This window comes from Corvus cornix, chromosome 2 (assembly GCF_000738735.6).
Source record: "Corvus cornix cornix isolate S_Up_H32 chromosome 2, ASM73873v5, whole genome shotgun sequence".
Lineage (NCBI taxonomy): Eukaryota > Metazoa > Chordata > Aves > Passeriformes > Corvidae > Corvus > Corvus cornix.
In genome coordinates this window covers 130,656,230-130,671,825 of record NC_046333.1, presented here as the reverse complement: position 1 = coordinate 130,671,825, position 15,596 = coordinate 130,656,230, and the positions used below count along the sequence as shown (strand labels likewise).

At 37.3% G+C, this 15,596-nt stretch overlaps 1 protein-coding gene across 3 annotated transcripts in view; it reads right to left on the bottom strand.

Annotated features, from left to right (window-relative positions):
• The window catches only part of DPY19L4 (dpy-19 like 4), a 33,298-nt gene that overhangs the window by 7,354 nt on the left and 10,348 nt on the right, over positions 1-15,596 (bottom strand). For all 3 annotated transcript variants that reach the window (XR_752395.4, XM_039572719.1, XM_010404967.4), the window contains exons 9-18: positions 14,469-14,600; positions 14,282-14,380; positions 13,003-13,076; positions 11,033-11,191; positions 9,224-9,343; positions 7,999-8,119; positions 6,475-6,531; positions 4,031-4,113; positions 2,185-2,317; positions 1,598-1,756 (exon numbers count right to left, since the gene is read on the bottom strand). Coding sequence is in view for 2 of the 3 variants with exons in the window: in XM_039572719.1 (XP_039428653.1) it covers positions 1,598-1,756; positions 2,185-2,317; positions 4,031-4,113; positions 6,475-6,531; positions 7,999-8,119; positions 9,224-9,343; positions 11,033-11,191; positions 13,003-13,076; positions 14,282-14,380; positions 14,469-14,600 (1,137 nt within the window). In the remaining variant the exon portion in view is untranslated. The remainder of the gene's footprint in view (positions 1-1,597; positions 1,757-2,184; positions 2,318-4,030; positions 4,114-6,474; positions 6,532-7,998; positions 8,120-9,223; positions 9,344-11,032; positions 11,192-13,002; positions 13,077-14,281; positions 14,381-14,468; positions 14,601-15,596) is intronic.

Here is a 15,596-nt window from a genome sequence, read left to right as displayed (position 1 = left end):
GAGAGAAGCATGCAGGAAGCATGGAGATGAGAGATGCAGGGGTATGAGGGTATGGAATCCTCAAATTGCGGTTAACCGCTCCAGTGGAGATCCTAAGTGTGAAGAGGAAACAGGAACTTACTCATGCAAATACAGATCTGAGAAGAAACTGAGAGGTGACATGAGCTGATTAACAGCGATGGAGGTTATTCACACACACACACACACACTCTAGTTATGGTACAGTATATACAATATATATCCTGTATATATACTATATATATATATATATATATATACACAATATATATCCTGGAATAATCACAGCATACATGATTTTAGCAGCAAGACAAGGAAAGAAAGAATAGATTTCAGCAATGGTAAGGAAGTTAATAGAAAAATTGAGACAATATCCTTCATGGATAAAGTAGTTAGGAAACCTAGAAGTGAAACTGATACCAGTCGTAGATTCCTGGGGATATACAGAATAATCCCCATGTAACATACCACTCCTATAAATTACTCCCTCAAGACAAAGCAGCTACAGGAATAAAATCCTTGCATTACAAGTTTTGAACAATGTTTCATCAAAAGTAGAGCTTATAAAATAATTAACACAGATTAACAGCTTGGATTTTTCCTGAAGAAAGGAACGTAAGACTATATACAGGAAGCATATGTATGTCTTCCCCATTTAAGAAAAGGAAAAGATTCAAACCAAGGATTCACTTGGTATAGTCAACACACACTAGACTCTGATGTCAAATAAGTGCTTAAGTTCCTTCTTGGACAGGAAACCAACTAAATGTAGGTAACCTGTGATTGCTTAGAAGTAACTGGTGACTCCCTCTTTCCTGTTGACCTGAGAATAAGCAATGAAACTCTAAGCGAGTTCAAGGCCACTCCCCGCCTTTATAAAATCAAAATTTTTGCGGATTTCCAGGAAGCCAATGAACAAGTGGAGTGAGATCACCTTATAAACCCCATCTTACTCCCTCCTTCAGCAGCAAGAGCAGCACTAACAACAGCCAAAGAGACAGAACATGGCAATGACAGAAGCAGCATTCATGGTGCAGTTTACTCAACCAATCTTTCTACCAGATGTGGTTTAAACTATCTATTGGTGTGCTAACCTATCTGCAAAGCCGAACTGAATAGACTTGCACCCTCATCAGAACCAAACAGGCTGCACTGAACTAAATAGCAGGCTGGTCCTAATCCCAGCCAGAGTTCTTCTAAAACTGAGTGCATCCATTTTAGAATTTCATCTTCAAAGCTAATAAAGAATGCCTTCTGAGGCAGGACTTCACTGCTTTTGTAATTACCTCTTCAGATGTCAGTCTTGAACATTTATATATAGTTAATGGTACTTAATGATTGGCTGAAAAGCAGCACAGCTAGATACTCATCTGTTAGGAGGGATTAGGGCAGTTAATAGTATTGGATAAGATTACAAGTTTAAGAAACAGCAGTCCAAAACTTAACTGATCACTTTAAAAATTTGAGTCTTTGTCTACACGTCAATTACAATAAGAAAAATAAGACCAGCATTATAAGATTTGTTTTTAATTTAATTATTTATGCATTCAAACATTCGTTTTTTCTCACCGATACTTACATGACCGTTAGCAATATCCAACAGATCTTTAATTCTACATCCTCTTACAGGTCCCACTTCATTGCAAATTGAATCTTCAATAACCAGAAAGTTGGCTTTGTAAGATGTGAGTATCTTATAAATGTCCTCTGCTGACCTCTTTGAATAGATCTGATAAATCTGTAAATTAAGAAAACATGTTCATGCCATGCAAAAATCAGGGGTAACTTAGATACTGGGACACACACACACCCCCAACAATGACCTATCTGCAATAACAAATGGTATGTACACACCAAGATATAAAAAGTTTGGTTTTGAAATCTCCCAAAAGTGAGGAAATAGCCAGCTGAATGGGAAGTATTTGTCTCTACTGATGGTAAGTTCTCATCTTACATACTCCAAGTGGCCTGAAAAGTCTTTGGAAATAATATTTTGATATTGTTTCTGTGCAGAGTGAAGTACTGACAATCTACTTGATAATCCATGTCTGCTGGACTCCTGTGTCCTCTTCCCTTGTAATACATTTGATTTTTTTTTTCATTACTTTTGGGTGAAGAGGAACACAGTTTCTGTGAGATGCCACATTTATGGAGTTGGATACTTACATTCTCATTTCTTTTCAGAAGATCATCATCATTATACAAAGGCAAACTCGACACCGTCCATCCTGTACAGAGCTTAATCACACCCATGAGCTGCGGGCTGCCTGCAAACACTGCAGCCACAGGAGCCTGTCGTCTGCAAAAGCAACACCAACACACGTGTGAGTACTGCATGCACTCATCAAAACAATTTAATACACTGTGGGATCTGTTAGTGTGCTGCAGAATGGAGTACATGAAGATATCATTGGGGGTCTAATTACAACTGGTGATGGCATTGCTGTGGCAGTACCTTCCTTGCCAGGGAAAGCTCAGACCTGGAGCAATATGGAGTTTGAAAGGAAGGGTTCCTGCTGGGGCAAGGGCTGATGGTTGGTCTCTCCTCCTTGCAATCCACCAAGCACCATTCAGAGTGGGCCTGGAATGGATCCAAGTACTGCTTTTCTGAATGGTTGCCAACTCGTGACAAAACAAGCTTGGGAGAGATGGTAGGTAGAAGGAGAAACAACGTGATGTTATCTTGCAGGGGAAAAATTTGTGATTGTTGTAACTTGATCTCTAGGACCACGTATTTCATAATCTATGAGAAAATAATGTCAGCATACAGAATAATGCCTACAGCAATTATATTTCTGGGCTTGGTATAATTTTTTGACTATTTGTATTTCTGTATTAGTGAAAGAAAACAGTCACTGTCACACTTTATTACAGACTTTGGCAACTTCAGTAGAGAAAATTCAAATTAAATTTGTATTATCAGAGAAGACTTCAAGAAAATATTCTGTAATAATGACATTGAATTAAAATTTCAATATGAATAGCTAAGTATATCCATAAGAAGAAAAAAAAATCTTTGTTTTCTTTAAAAACAAGAACAGCTGCTACAAATAAGGGTAGTCAAATTGCTCAGAGCTGGGTGAATCTCAATGAAATTCACCATGATTAATTATGTACTTGAAGTATATGCAGACTAACATAAAAGCAATTAGATACTTGGCATTATTCCACTTGCTGCCTTGAAGAGCTACAGCAGTGACAAACAACATACACTACTACCACAACAAGAAGAAATTGGCTGGAACACTAATTACCAGCCTTGCCTTTTCTGAAGACGAACAGGTTGACATTAAAGACTACATAAACACAGAAAGTAATATTCTAAAAAAATACAGTTAAAGCTAAGCTATCTGAACACAAGGGATCTAATTTTCAGAAAAGTGCAGTTCCTAATGACATAGTTCACAGTTAGATTGAATGAGGCAGAATGCAATTTTGAAACTTCTGGTGGTAAGAAAAATGTATCTGTGAAAATAACTTGACTTGGTATTCGCTGTGTATATGTTCAGTACAAGCTATATAACATAGCTCCATACTCACTGTGGTCAAAGGGGAAGTCTGAATCATATATGTTCCTCTCCATGTGTCCTGACAAAAGTCTCTAAATCCTCACATCCAGGCATTTCTTTTTATTGGCTCAGGCACATAACATTTCAGTGTTTTTGTCCCCTGCTGGCATTACAATCAATATGAATCCTCTAATCTAATGAAAAGTTAGCGTGCAAAGAAGCAAGTACGAAGATCTCCACCTCTATTTGGAAACAAGGTCTTGCAATGACATTAAATATGACTTGCTTGTGTGTTTCAGGATCTTCTCTTGTAATCAATGATAAACTCCTGTTTCTTTTCATGGGAACAATACCAAACTTAAAATACACACTTCTTTCCCCATGCATCACTGAATGACTTAGCAAGGGAAAACCTAGCTTGATAGAGGTAGCTCCACAAACTGCTGAGATAAAAGTACCCTTACAAAAAGCAGTAAAACAGAAATTTTGGACTTCATGCTTACTTTATCCATGTCATAAGTTCTACTGTATCAGGATCATAGAATTCTTGCAGTTCTGTAAGCTCTGTCATTATTCTAGGGAAAAACTGATGGAAATGCTTTTGGTTACTTTCAGTTAAAAAAATTATCTATAGAGCATCTCATTACATTAAGGCTTTAAGTGACACAACAGAAATGGGTTTCAACAGTTTTCCCTCCTGACTGGTACTTTTGCTTGAGTATTTTGCAAAACTCAGCTTACACTTACTTACCTGACATCAGGAGACCCTCTCCACCGTAAGTATGTTAAACAGAAGTTCTCATCACTCTCTGTTTTATTAGAACACTTATAATTAAAAGTAAATTAAAAAACAGCAGCAACAACATTCATAAACATTACATGGCCTTAAATGCATCAAAACCATAGTTCGGGTGGTCATATGCAAATGCCTACAAATACGGGCACTGAACCGAAAAGATGATAAATCTCTCATGGTAAATCTGCTTGAGCAGGAGGGAGTGGACTGTTGTGATTTGATGGAAAGGTGTCATGCAAGCAAGACAGGAGAGAAGAAATTTCCTAGAGAAGCCCTGGTAATGTGCCCTGGACTTGCTTCTGACTCCAATCACTGCAGTGAAGGAAAGCACACTACATTGTGAGAAGTGGGATATCTCAGCTCATGCTCTTGAAAAACATTTTGGGAAAAGGAGGGATTCTGTGAAGTGAGATAGAATGCCACCTCTTTCAAACCAGGCCAGATTGCAACCCTGCATCATGGCTTCCCTATCCTGTCAGGTTTGAGGTCCTTTACTAAGATGGGAGATTTTGTCGGTCCTTGCGCCATTTGGAGCATTTATCTGAGAAAGGCATGGCTGGAAACTGGCCAGCCTTGAGGGGCTGGAGCAGGTACATATACATGCTGTTGTAAAAACTAAGTGAAAGTTACTGGATGTTAGCTCTTTTGGAAAAGAATGAAGTTTACAGGTTATGCCAGACTAAAGGGACAACTTATTTGGGACAGCCACAGTAGACAGACAGTTAGAAGTGGGAGCCTGCTTTTAACTGAGGAGTTTCCACCCCCATTACCTGGACAACTCAGCTGTCGAGTGACAGCAGTCTACAACCAGCACAAGAGCAGCTGCTGTATGTTAGTGTCAGGGCTGGAAGCACTGCTGTTACACATACACTGGAACTACTCCCAAAACAGATGGATGGGAAGAGGAACTGCTACTGCCACCCCAAGGAGAACCTCCTTCACTCATCAATCACAGCACCTGGAAAAACCTAGTTAGGGGAGGGACTATGCCAGACAGTCAGAAGGCAACCAAGCAAAAAGATGCTGAGCTAGACACTCAGCCTTTTATAACCACAGATTAGATTAGGAATCTCAAGGCATTTTTGCTGCTCCGTTACTTCTAATCAACATTCCCAACCTCAGGGATGAGCTATGAATCTGGAGAGCAAACTGTTACTTAAAAGCAGAAGCTGCATCTGCAATGGAAGAAGCCCTCTAGAGTCCAAACCTCCACACTGCTTTCATTAAAACAACTGAAAAATAATTACTTTGTTAACTAAATTAGTTTCCTCTATTGTAATAGATTTCATAATTCTTTTGAGCAACTCTAACTTTTTTTACAGACAGTATCTATTGCTCCATCAAAACCATGTAAAAAGGCTACAAGAGAAAATTTGGTTGCAATGTAAGATAGATGTTACAAAACCTGTTAAAATATTGTTGGTCAAGACTGGCTTCTATATATGAATTCTTAGAAGACTATCCAAACTATTTTAAAGCTGTGCCAATACAGCAGAGGATTACACTTTATGAGATGTTTCACATGTTTTTTGAACTCACAGGAGCTTAAAAAATAATTTCCAGATACTCTACCCTCCAGTCTGTCTGCAACTTGCAATAAAGAACCAAATATTCATTTTAAACATGGAAACATCTGTGGCTTTTCTTCCCTGTATTGTAGTAGGTACACACCTCAACACGATGGTCTGCACAAATAATTTAATTCCATTATAACTTGATGGGAGCTTTTCAAACAGATTATTTGCATATGGCCTCCTGTAATTTTACTTCATCTAACTTCACTCCTTCTCACTAAAACTAAGATTGAGGAAACATAGTTTTCAATATCCTGTGTTTTCATCTGGCAGTATTTTCTTTGTTCAGTCAGTTTATACATTCAAAGCTTAACAGCTGAATATGATAAACTCTTCATTTAAATTTAAACACTTCTTAATTACAATAAGTGATCATTAACAAATTTAATGTCAAATACCTTACACTGAAAAAAGTGAATAGTTTTGCTTAAAAATGAAACATATTTTCAGTGGATGATAGCTTCGATTTCATCACATATATTTAATTTCACCGAGCACATTTCATTATATTTGCTCACCATTTTGACTCATATTGAGCCTACATACAAAGAAAACTCCACAAAGGTACTTTTCTTACCTCTTTCCACAAGCTGAATCCAATTATAGTGGGAACTGCCATACTCAGAATGAGAGCCTAGAAAGTACACGTTAGAGAAAATGGATTATGCACCATTCTACAACACTGAGGTGTCTGTTGATTCTGCTCATACAGTAAGCAATATTTATGTCTGAAACCTTAGAGTGACAGTAGGTGAAACTTTGTGATTTTCTACCACTTGACTTGAAAAAACTTTCCTCAAACAAGAATTTGCCTATTTTAGCATGGAAGGCTTCATTTGACTCACAAAAACTTTACCACCAATTTTAGGGACAGTTAATTACTCCTCAAGTAACAATGATTCCATGTGCACATGATGTAGGGAACAGAAGAAAGTAAACACTTCACATTCAAATGCAATGAGAAAACATGAGAAAGGAAAAAACCAAGCATTTCAAAACTCTGATCTTGTTGATGCTTTTGTTCAGATCAGCATTATTGACAGGCAAGACCCAGAAACCCATCTTTCAGCATACCATCAATCTAGTTGATATAATTTTTGTTTTGCAAGAATGAGAAAATAGCTTGTATGGTACAGGGAACGTTTGGTAAGGAACGCACACAAGGCATTCCTTTGATAATAAGCTACTAACAGATCTACTGATAGTAAAGGTCTTAATAGTAAAAAAGCAGGTCTATATCACAGGAAGCATGACATATATAAAAGAATGTGCTTACCATGTACCTGAACATACTGCTACTCCTTGACTGAAAGAATACAGTTAATGTTTCTGATATAGCAGTGTATGGTATTTCACAGGAGACATAATGAACCTCAAAGTAGAATACATTATTTATTCCTATAAGCCTCTTGAATTTAAGGTAAGCAATATCCTATCCCTATTTTATTAATAAAACCAATGCACAAAGCTGTTAAAAATCACAGAAAGCAACTCTTGTCATATTGAGAATAAAGCTAGGGTTGGAAGCAGGGGAGCTGTTTGCACTGTAACACAAGCTTATCTTCAGTCACAACACTTCTATATAATGGCCACATATGCACAATCTTATGCAAAGTAATTTGACTTACTATTTCTTATGAAGCAGTTTTACTCTCAGAAGTTAAATACATCTTACTACCACATTTTAAGACCCATTTCTCAGTGAAACAAGGCTTATGTCTTCCCTGGGCACCTGCACTTTTTCTCCTGCATTCCTCCTAAAAAATGCATGACCTTCTTGACCAATCTCAACTAGATATGACAGAGAGATTGAGGTCTCAAAGATTTGTTAAAAGAAGTTGAGATGACTGAAAGGGAAATGAAGACAGCTCTGCTTTTTATGAGGAAAGGTTGTAGTGGGAATGCAACTTTATCACCGGGTATCAGAGAACATGTGATACTAAGAACCAAAGACAAAGAAAAAGCAGACTATATGTGATCTACTGCTCACAGAACAACCTGGTGTTTTCATGGATTCTTTCCTGGGTCTTAGATAATTGGTGTTTGCAAAGCTATATGCTTGTTGGCTGTATTTTCCAAGACTTTGGCAACAGCAACTCACCAGCAATATTGGGTGCACAGCTTTCAGTCGAAGCCACTTGAAAAGCGTCATCCAAAGTTCAGGAGAGCACACACCAAATGCAGCAAGCATGCAAACATAAGGTGTCCACAGATATTTCATTCTGAAAAACACTGCAATAACTTAGTTGGGACCCTGTGCATGCCTCTGTACTCAAACTATTATTAAAACATTCAATTTTTTTTCTTATGTCAAACACAGTGTGGATGTTGAAACAATCTGAGGTCAACTTTAGTGGCACTGGAGGGTAAACCAAGGAAATCTCTAGCAGAAGAGCTGGCACCTGATTATCTGCTGCAAGACAGAGGAGCAAGATCCAAGGCAAAAGATGACAAAATCCTTCACAGAGCTCAGGGAGGGATGAAAGAAAAACAGAGAATAGTAAAGTCACTTGGCTGTTGTGGTTTTCCAGCCAAGGAGGGGTAAAAAGCAGCTATTCGGCAAAGCTGTACAGACAATGTACTATAAGGGAGCTCCTGAAGAAAGGAAAGGAAAAGATTTAATTAGCAATTTATGATTTGCTGGTGTTGTCTGCCTCTTAAGGATAGACTAGTTAACTTAGAACAACTACATGATAACCCAACAGTCTGCTCACTTTAAGCAATATTTGAGAATATTTAGATTTTAAGACGAGGAGCCTAATAAAAACACAAGCTTGACATCTTCAAGCTGATTAAGCTGAGAAACAAGATTAGAACAATAATATCTTCCAACCACCAGTTTCTCTAGCTTTAAGGACTAACATAATATTTTGAAATTAGTTCTGCTACTGCTTTAACCTGTCAAGCAGAGGTACACTTTGTGGTAGCCTACACACAAGAAGATGGACAAGAAATCTTCCATGTTCCAATATTCCAGCACTATTCTGTTCATCAAAACACTACACAAGCTCTTGCTAAAAATAATTACAGCACAGTTCTACACTTAAATACCATAAAGAAAGCGATTAAAATGTGATTCAATTAATGTCTTGGATCTTGGCTGCATTAAAGCTTGGAAAACATGTTAAAGAAACCAAGCACAATTGTTCATATAACTATATCCAATTTATAATCAAAATGATCTTTGACTGCTCCCCTCCTAAGAAGTATCACTATATGCCAAAATTATTTCCAAAAAAGGATGAATTTCAAAGGGGTATTTGGCGTATCACGTCCAGTAAGGAACTCTGTTGCTTTCAAAAGAGATACATCAAAATCAGACTTACCCTTCCAAACACATCGCTAGACAACCAAGCAAAATTGTGTGAATTACATGATAAACTATTTCTGGCCTCTCTCCAATTCGACCATCCTCAAGTTTAACTGTCTCTTTCAGTGGTTCACCACTGCAGATGGAGAAAATGAGACATCACTTAATTCAGACATTATCCCAGGAAAAGGTGCCAATAAAAATACGTTTAAGTCCACTGAGATCACCGTTTAAGTACACTGAGATCATTCTGCATCATAGCATATAATATTGTTGTACTGTTTACTTGCTTTTTGTACTTGATCAATGACCTATCAGTACCCACTGTCCCTTGTTTTAGACTGCAACCTCTCTGGAGCAATGGCTGTAAATTAAAACAATGGGATCACTGCCTATGACCCTAAATCTTACTGTAAGGTAATTCAAGAGACAGAGCATGTACACTCTACAAACATGTAGATGGATCATGCTGAACATGCATTTTAAGTTCCTTCATACCATTAGCCTGGTAAAGAATTATGGAATGTGTGTACCGTTTTACAACAAGGATAACAAAAGTAGCTTTTAGTCACATATTATAAATTCTAGTAATATATTGTAAATAAAAATCATAGCCAAAATCTTGCAACAAAAGGTTTGCTATGAACAAGATAGCAAGGCATAAAATAGATAACAATTCTTTCTACCATGATGTGATTCCACGTTACATTTTTATAATAAGTTTCCTTATGGAAAATGGAAAAATATAATAAGCTTCCTTATGGAAAATGGAAAAAAATCTTTTGAGATTATTAACTGACTCAAAAACTAAAAAAAAAAAAAAAAGAGGGAGAGAAGGTTTATTTTAAGTTTTTCTTTAAAAAGGTGTTGGACACAGTGTAGTCACTGCTCATTACAAAGTAAAAAGTAGTTATTTCAACCACTAGAAAACAATCAGAAGTTTGCTCCATTGTTTTAAATATACTATCACACATCCAACCTGACAAACATTTTCATTTATAGCAACATAACCTTTACCTGTTAGAAGCCTTCATCCTTGAAATAAACCTATTGATTTTTGCTGCAGACAAGTGAGAAATTTGTTCTAATATCTGAGCAGTTACACCATTCATCTTCTACCAGGAAGAGATAATTTCCTAACCACTGAGTTTCCAAGACAAGTTATGCCAGGATCTACAGTGTTGCTATTCTTACTCTTTTTATAAAGACAGTTCCACTACCCCTTCTCTCAAGGGAACTGTGAATCACTGTGAAACTAAAAATAATTGAGTCAGTTTTACTTCAGCTCTGTTCCAAGCAGCAAAGGCTAATGGACCTTATCACAGTAAACAAAGGTTTTATAAAACAAACAGTGAAGCATTGGAAATCCAAAATCCTCTCACCTCCACCCCTCTCATCTGTCTCAACACGTAAACTTGAAAAAAAAACCAAACCAAAAACCCCAAATCCAAAACAGAAAAAAAAAATTCTAGCATCAATTAGATAACTTTACTGTTGGAAGGAGAATTAAAGGTATAACATCTTTCTCTGTCAATGGGAAGAGACATAAACACACCAGCATACATTAGCCAGAGCTCTGCAGGAATTGCACCTGCGGGGAAACAAACCAATGACAACTCCCTGTCCTGACAGGAGGGATGCTCAAGAAGCTCCTCACTAAAGGACTTTTTTTTAGGAGGCTCTGGTGGGCCTTCCCACTGGTGCTCACACCCTGAGAAGCTCAATGGTACAACAGACTTTGGAGCAACAAACATGACGACCATTCCCTGAGGCATCCAGGAGCCTCTTATTTTTAACTTATTTTTCATATAAACAAGTTACTTACCAAATTCTCCTAAAAATGACCTGAGTTACAGAAAAAAGGCAGATAATTAATACCAAAATATAAAAAGGCAACAGTGATGACTGTGTTAGTCGCAAAAAAAAATCTTGGGAAGGTGCCTGAAGAGATTCTTGACAAAGGAGCCAATTCATTGTAAAATTCCTAGTAAGGCAAAAACATTCCATTAAAAACAATAACAATATCCCATAGATTAGGGAAAAAAACAACAACCCAGCACAAAACAATCACAGTTTAACCTATTCATGTCATGGGAAATTACTTGAAATTCATCTTTGAAAAGTTATCTTTTTATCATTTGAAACTGCTAAACTGCTTTGCAAATACTCTTTAGAGTAACTGTCAAAAGCTTATATTCCCAAAAAGTATTTGTGATCTGAAGAGAGCAGACTACAACTCCTTTATATCACAAAAGCCCAACCTCCCATATAACTCCATTATGGGGACCACAAAGCACTTAGTTGCCACAGTGGATTAAGATTTTAGAGATACTGATGCAAGAAGGTACGCTTGTCCTCATTCCAAAGAAGGAGATGAAGAAGGGAAAGTGGTCATCTGAGATCACAAAGAAGCCTGAGGCACTGCCAGGAATAAAATCCTTAATGCTGAAATTCTAGTTCTGCAGCCGAAGCCACTTGATCATTCTTCTTTCTCAGTTAACAAGCAGGAAGATTATACATTCTGCCAAGCACTGTCAGTGTGTATTCTCAACTGGAACTGGTGCAGCATGTGGTGCTGTGAATGCATTCTTGTCTTACTTTGTTTTGCTTTCCTCCCTCTTTTCATTTTCTCCCAAGAGAAGACTAGAGGACTGAACGTCTTTCAGACAGAATCAGTTTAAAGATTAACAGCTGGGCATGTCCAAGCTGGCCTTAAAAGACAGATCTTGAAGCTCTTGTGCTGCAAATCATAATTCCAATACCCAGTTACACAATATCCCAGGCGTACAGGCACCCAGTTTGTCTCAATCTCTGGCTTCATTGCAGAGTCTGACAGCTTGAAAAGTGACGTGTAGCAAGTCCCCAGGGAGAAAAAAAGGGAAATCTGTTAATACCTGGGAGCTGAATGAACTGAAATCCTGACCAGGAGTCCTTTCTTTTCTTGCAAAACACTTAAGAATGGGTCTGTGTGTGTGTTAAACAATGCATCTTAGTCAACGTCTCTACATCTTGTCTTCCAAAAGTTCCCCAACAGTTTTAGTTGGGTGTGATGTCATTTTCCACTTGTTCCCCTGAAAGGCTGTAAAGTAGTTTTTTCTAAGAGAGATGCAGTTCTTAGAAGAGAGTTCCAATTCCTGCACAGAATTGCAAGTCTTGGCTTGGGTCCAGGAGGCGTGTCAGTCCTTACTAACACTTCATTGGAAGTTTTCCAGAAAATCTGTTGCCACGACGTTTTCTTGTAGTCCAACATCCAACTCTTTTACAGATACTAATGTTTTTTCTTAGAATCACAACAATTCCCTCTGACTTTTAAGATGTCCCTTGTCCTAATTTCTTCCAAAACATACAGGGGGATTTGGGGGTACCCACAACCCAAGCCTCTTTTGAGATAGCATCAATAATTCATGACTCTTTCCAGAGCCTTCTTTTCCACACTATAAAAAGCTAGTACTGCCACCTTTACCCTATTATCTTTGCTTTCAAGTCTTATTAGAAACACTAGACAGGGTACAGAAAGTTTTCAGTCTTCAACATCACAAGAGAACAAAAATACATGAAATGCTTTCACCCCAAGGCATGAAAAATACTGAAGTGCCTCGGAAACCTCAATACCCTAAGTAAATTCTGTATGTGCACATTTTTTTTACTTCAACCTTAAAACCAGACAACAAATAACTAAACTATTTCCCTAGCTCCTCTATAAAATTCTCACAAGCCACTGAAATGATGCACTTCTCAGAGCAGTTTCAAAAGTCTGGATATCTTGGGAGGTGTAAAGAGTTCAAATACACTTACTTAGTTGTGTTTAAACCAAGTTTTACTTCGATGAACTTCAGCAAATGCTCATTTTCTTTATGAGGAACGAACATCTGAAAATTAATTTAGCAGAGAAAAATCATACAAAATGCTGGAAGCAGCTTTCACATAGTCATTCAGATTACAAAATGTCAGGTAACAATCAACTATTCAAGATTTAGTTAAAACTAACAAAATGGACTAAGTGTGTCAATTAAGGTACTGGTATAGTATTGTAAATCTTCAATAAATCTATATTTAGGGTTTCCTTGAGAATATTATTCCCTTCATTCCACTGCCATACCACAACAGGAGGGCAAGTGAAAAGCTGCCAATAAGTTGTCAGAAGACTACTGAGCAGTGTAAAAAGGATCATGAAAAACAGACACAGAATTATTCCCCAGCAAGCATAAGAATGTTGCACTTGACTCCACTAGAAAATAGGACTGCAGCGGAGCAAAAGTCATGAACATTTGTAATCTTCACACAGATTATCTGAGCTGCCTCAAGTTCTGTAACTTACTCATAACTGTAATTCAACTCATATTTTTCAAGGTTAGATTTTATTTTCCTGGAGATACAGCAAGACTAGTCAGTCTGAATGGCACAAGAAAATAATAATATATAAACATTCCTTCAAACCATCTAGGGTTCAGTAGTTTCTTTACTTTTAAGTTAATACTGTTTATTAAAATAACGATGGTGAGTTTGAGACATAGAAGAAAAGCACAATAATATGTGTAAAAGGCCAGCAAGAGGGAATTGCTAACCAAAACACAAGACCAGGCTAAAATCCCACTGTGTAATCTCAACTCTTATCTGACCCCTACACAAAGTGAAAGCCTCTGTTCCCTTGTTCTACTTGAAATTCAATTGAAAATTAGTATCTACTCTAAGACTACTCATCCTTGTTCCTGGCTATTGTGCTGCCACACAAGAATATTGTTTTAATATTTAGACTAGTCTGTAGAGGTGTCATAGGTTAGCGACAAGAGGCCATCCAAATTATAACAAACCCTGTGTTTATAAAACAGATAAAATGTCTTTTGAAGAGTATTTCTACACTATTTCAACCCAAAAGACCAGAACCCCAACAAGACCAAGCTGTTTGCATTGCTACAAAATTACTCAATTTTTAGTACTCATACTTACTATGAATTAAGCTATGAACTATCATATCAATAAGATACACATCACTTCAGAAGATTTTTTCAAGATATATCTGAAACTTTTGATTTAGATTCTGACAATTAAAAGCACTTTTACAGAGGAATCTTACCTTTAATAAGAAGTTTAGTGTCACTGCTACTGTAAGTACCAAATAAGTATACATTATTTTCAGCAATCTTGACACAAATGTACTTTTCTTCATATTCATCTGCAAAAATATTTAAAGAATGCTGTATCATTTGAAGTTCAGTTTAAATTTTAAAACTACACTCAGGGTTAGAAGAAAGTCCAGTTACCTGAAGGGATTTGGAGAGCATTAAAGCCACTACAAGACTCAGTAATGGTGACACTAGTAAGGCAGAATTTTCAAACTGCAGAAGGTACCCCACAATGAGAGAAAACAGGTAGATTCTGTATACCTCATGCACCTGTTGAAGAAAAAAAAACCAATAAAATAAAAATACAGTGGATATAAATCCTGCTTTTTAGAGCAGTAGATAGCTCACTCGTTCCTCTGTTAATCAGGGGATTAATGGAACTCGATCCTTCCACTCATGAGTCTAGCAGGGTACCATTTGGCTCTGGAAAGTATTGCACATGAAAATGATCCTGGTCAGCCTCAGTAACTAGTGGACAATTACTTCATAAGAATTCTGTAAAAATGGCAGAAGCAGGAGCATTTTACTAGGTCTCCCCATTCAGTAACACCTCACTGTGATAGAGCACGAAGCAGTAACCACAAGGCACCAGTGAGAACACACAATTTGTGACAGAGCTCCCTGCTGCAAACAGGTGCTTTCCTTGCCCTCAAAATAACTTGTTCATTAATCTGTCTCAAGAATACTCAGACTGTTATCGATACTTGTTATTTATTATTTGATAAGCAGATCTTATAAACCCTGATGCTTGATTCCTCAGACTTTTACCAGAACACCCATTTTCTCCCTTATATTCCCTGCTTTGAACTACAATAGATCAAACATTTCCCACTGCTGAGGAACAGAATAAAAAGCAACTGAAAGAAGAGGTGAAGAATTAGAATTGCATGCAGTTTGATATCTAATAAAACCAGAAGGCACACATGTACACAGGAGCGTATATTCCACTGCAACAGGCAGAATAAAAACGCCTTATTGCTGCAACATTTCTAAGAACCATTCTGCAGAATAAATTTAAATACTTTCTTGTACTGAAAAATCAATTAGCCTTCAACATCTGTCTAGTCTATTTATTGGCAAATCAGTGCAGGACAGGCCATTGAGGGTGAAAATCAGCCTTTTAACTGCATAGAGCCAACAGAGCACTTCTTTGGTCTGCCCACCCTGATGTGAATAGGAGAAAGACAAGATGAGGCAGCTAAGCCAAAACGGAGAAGTATCATTCATCAGTGTTTTAGCTCTCCAAGGATGTTTCAGGTCTCAGAA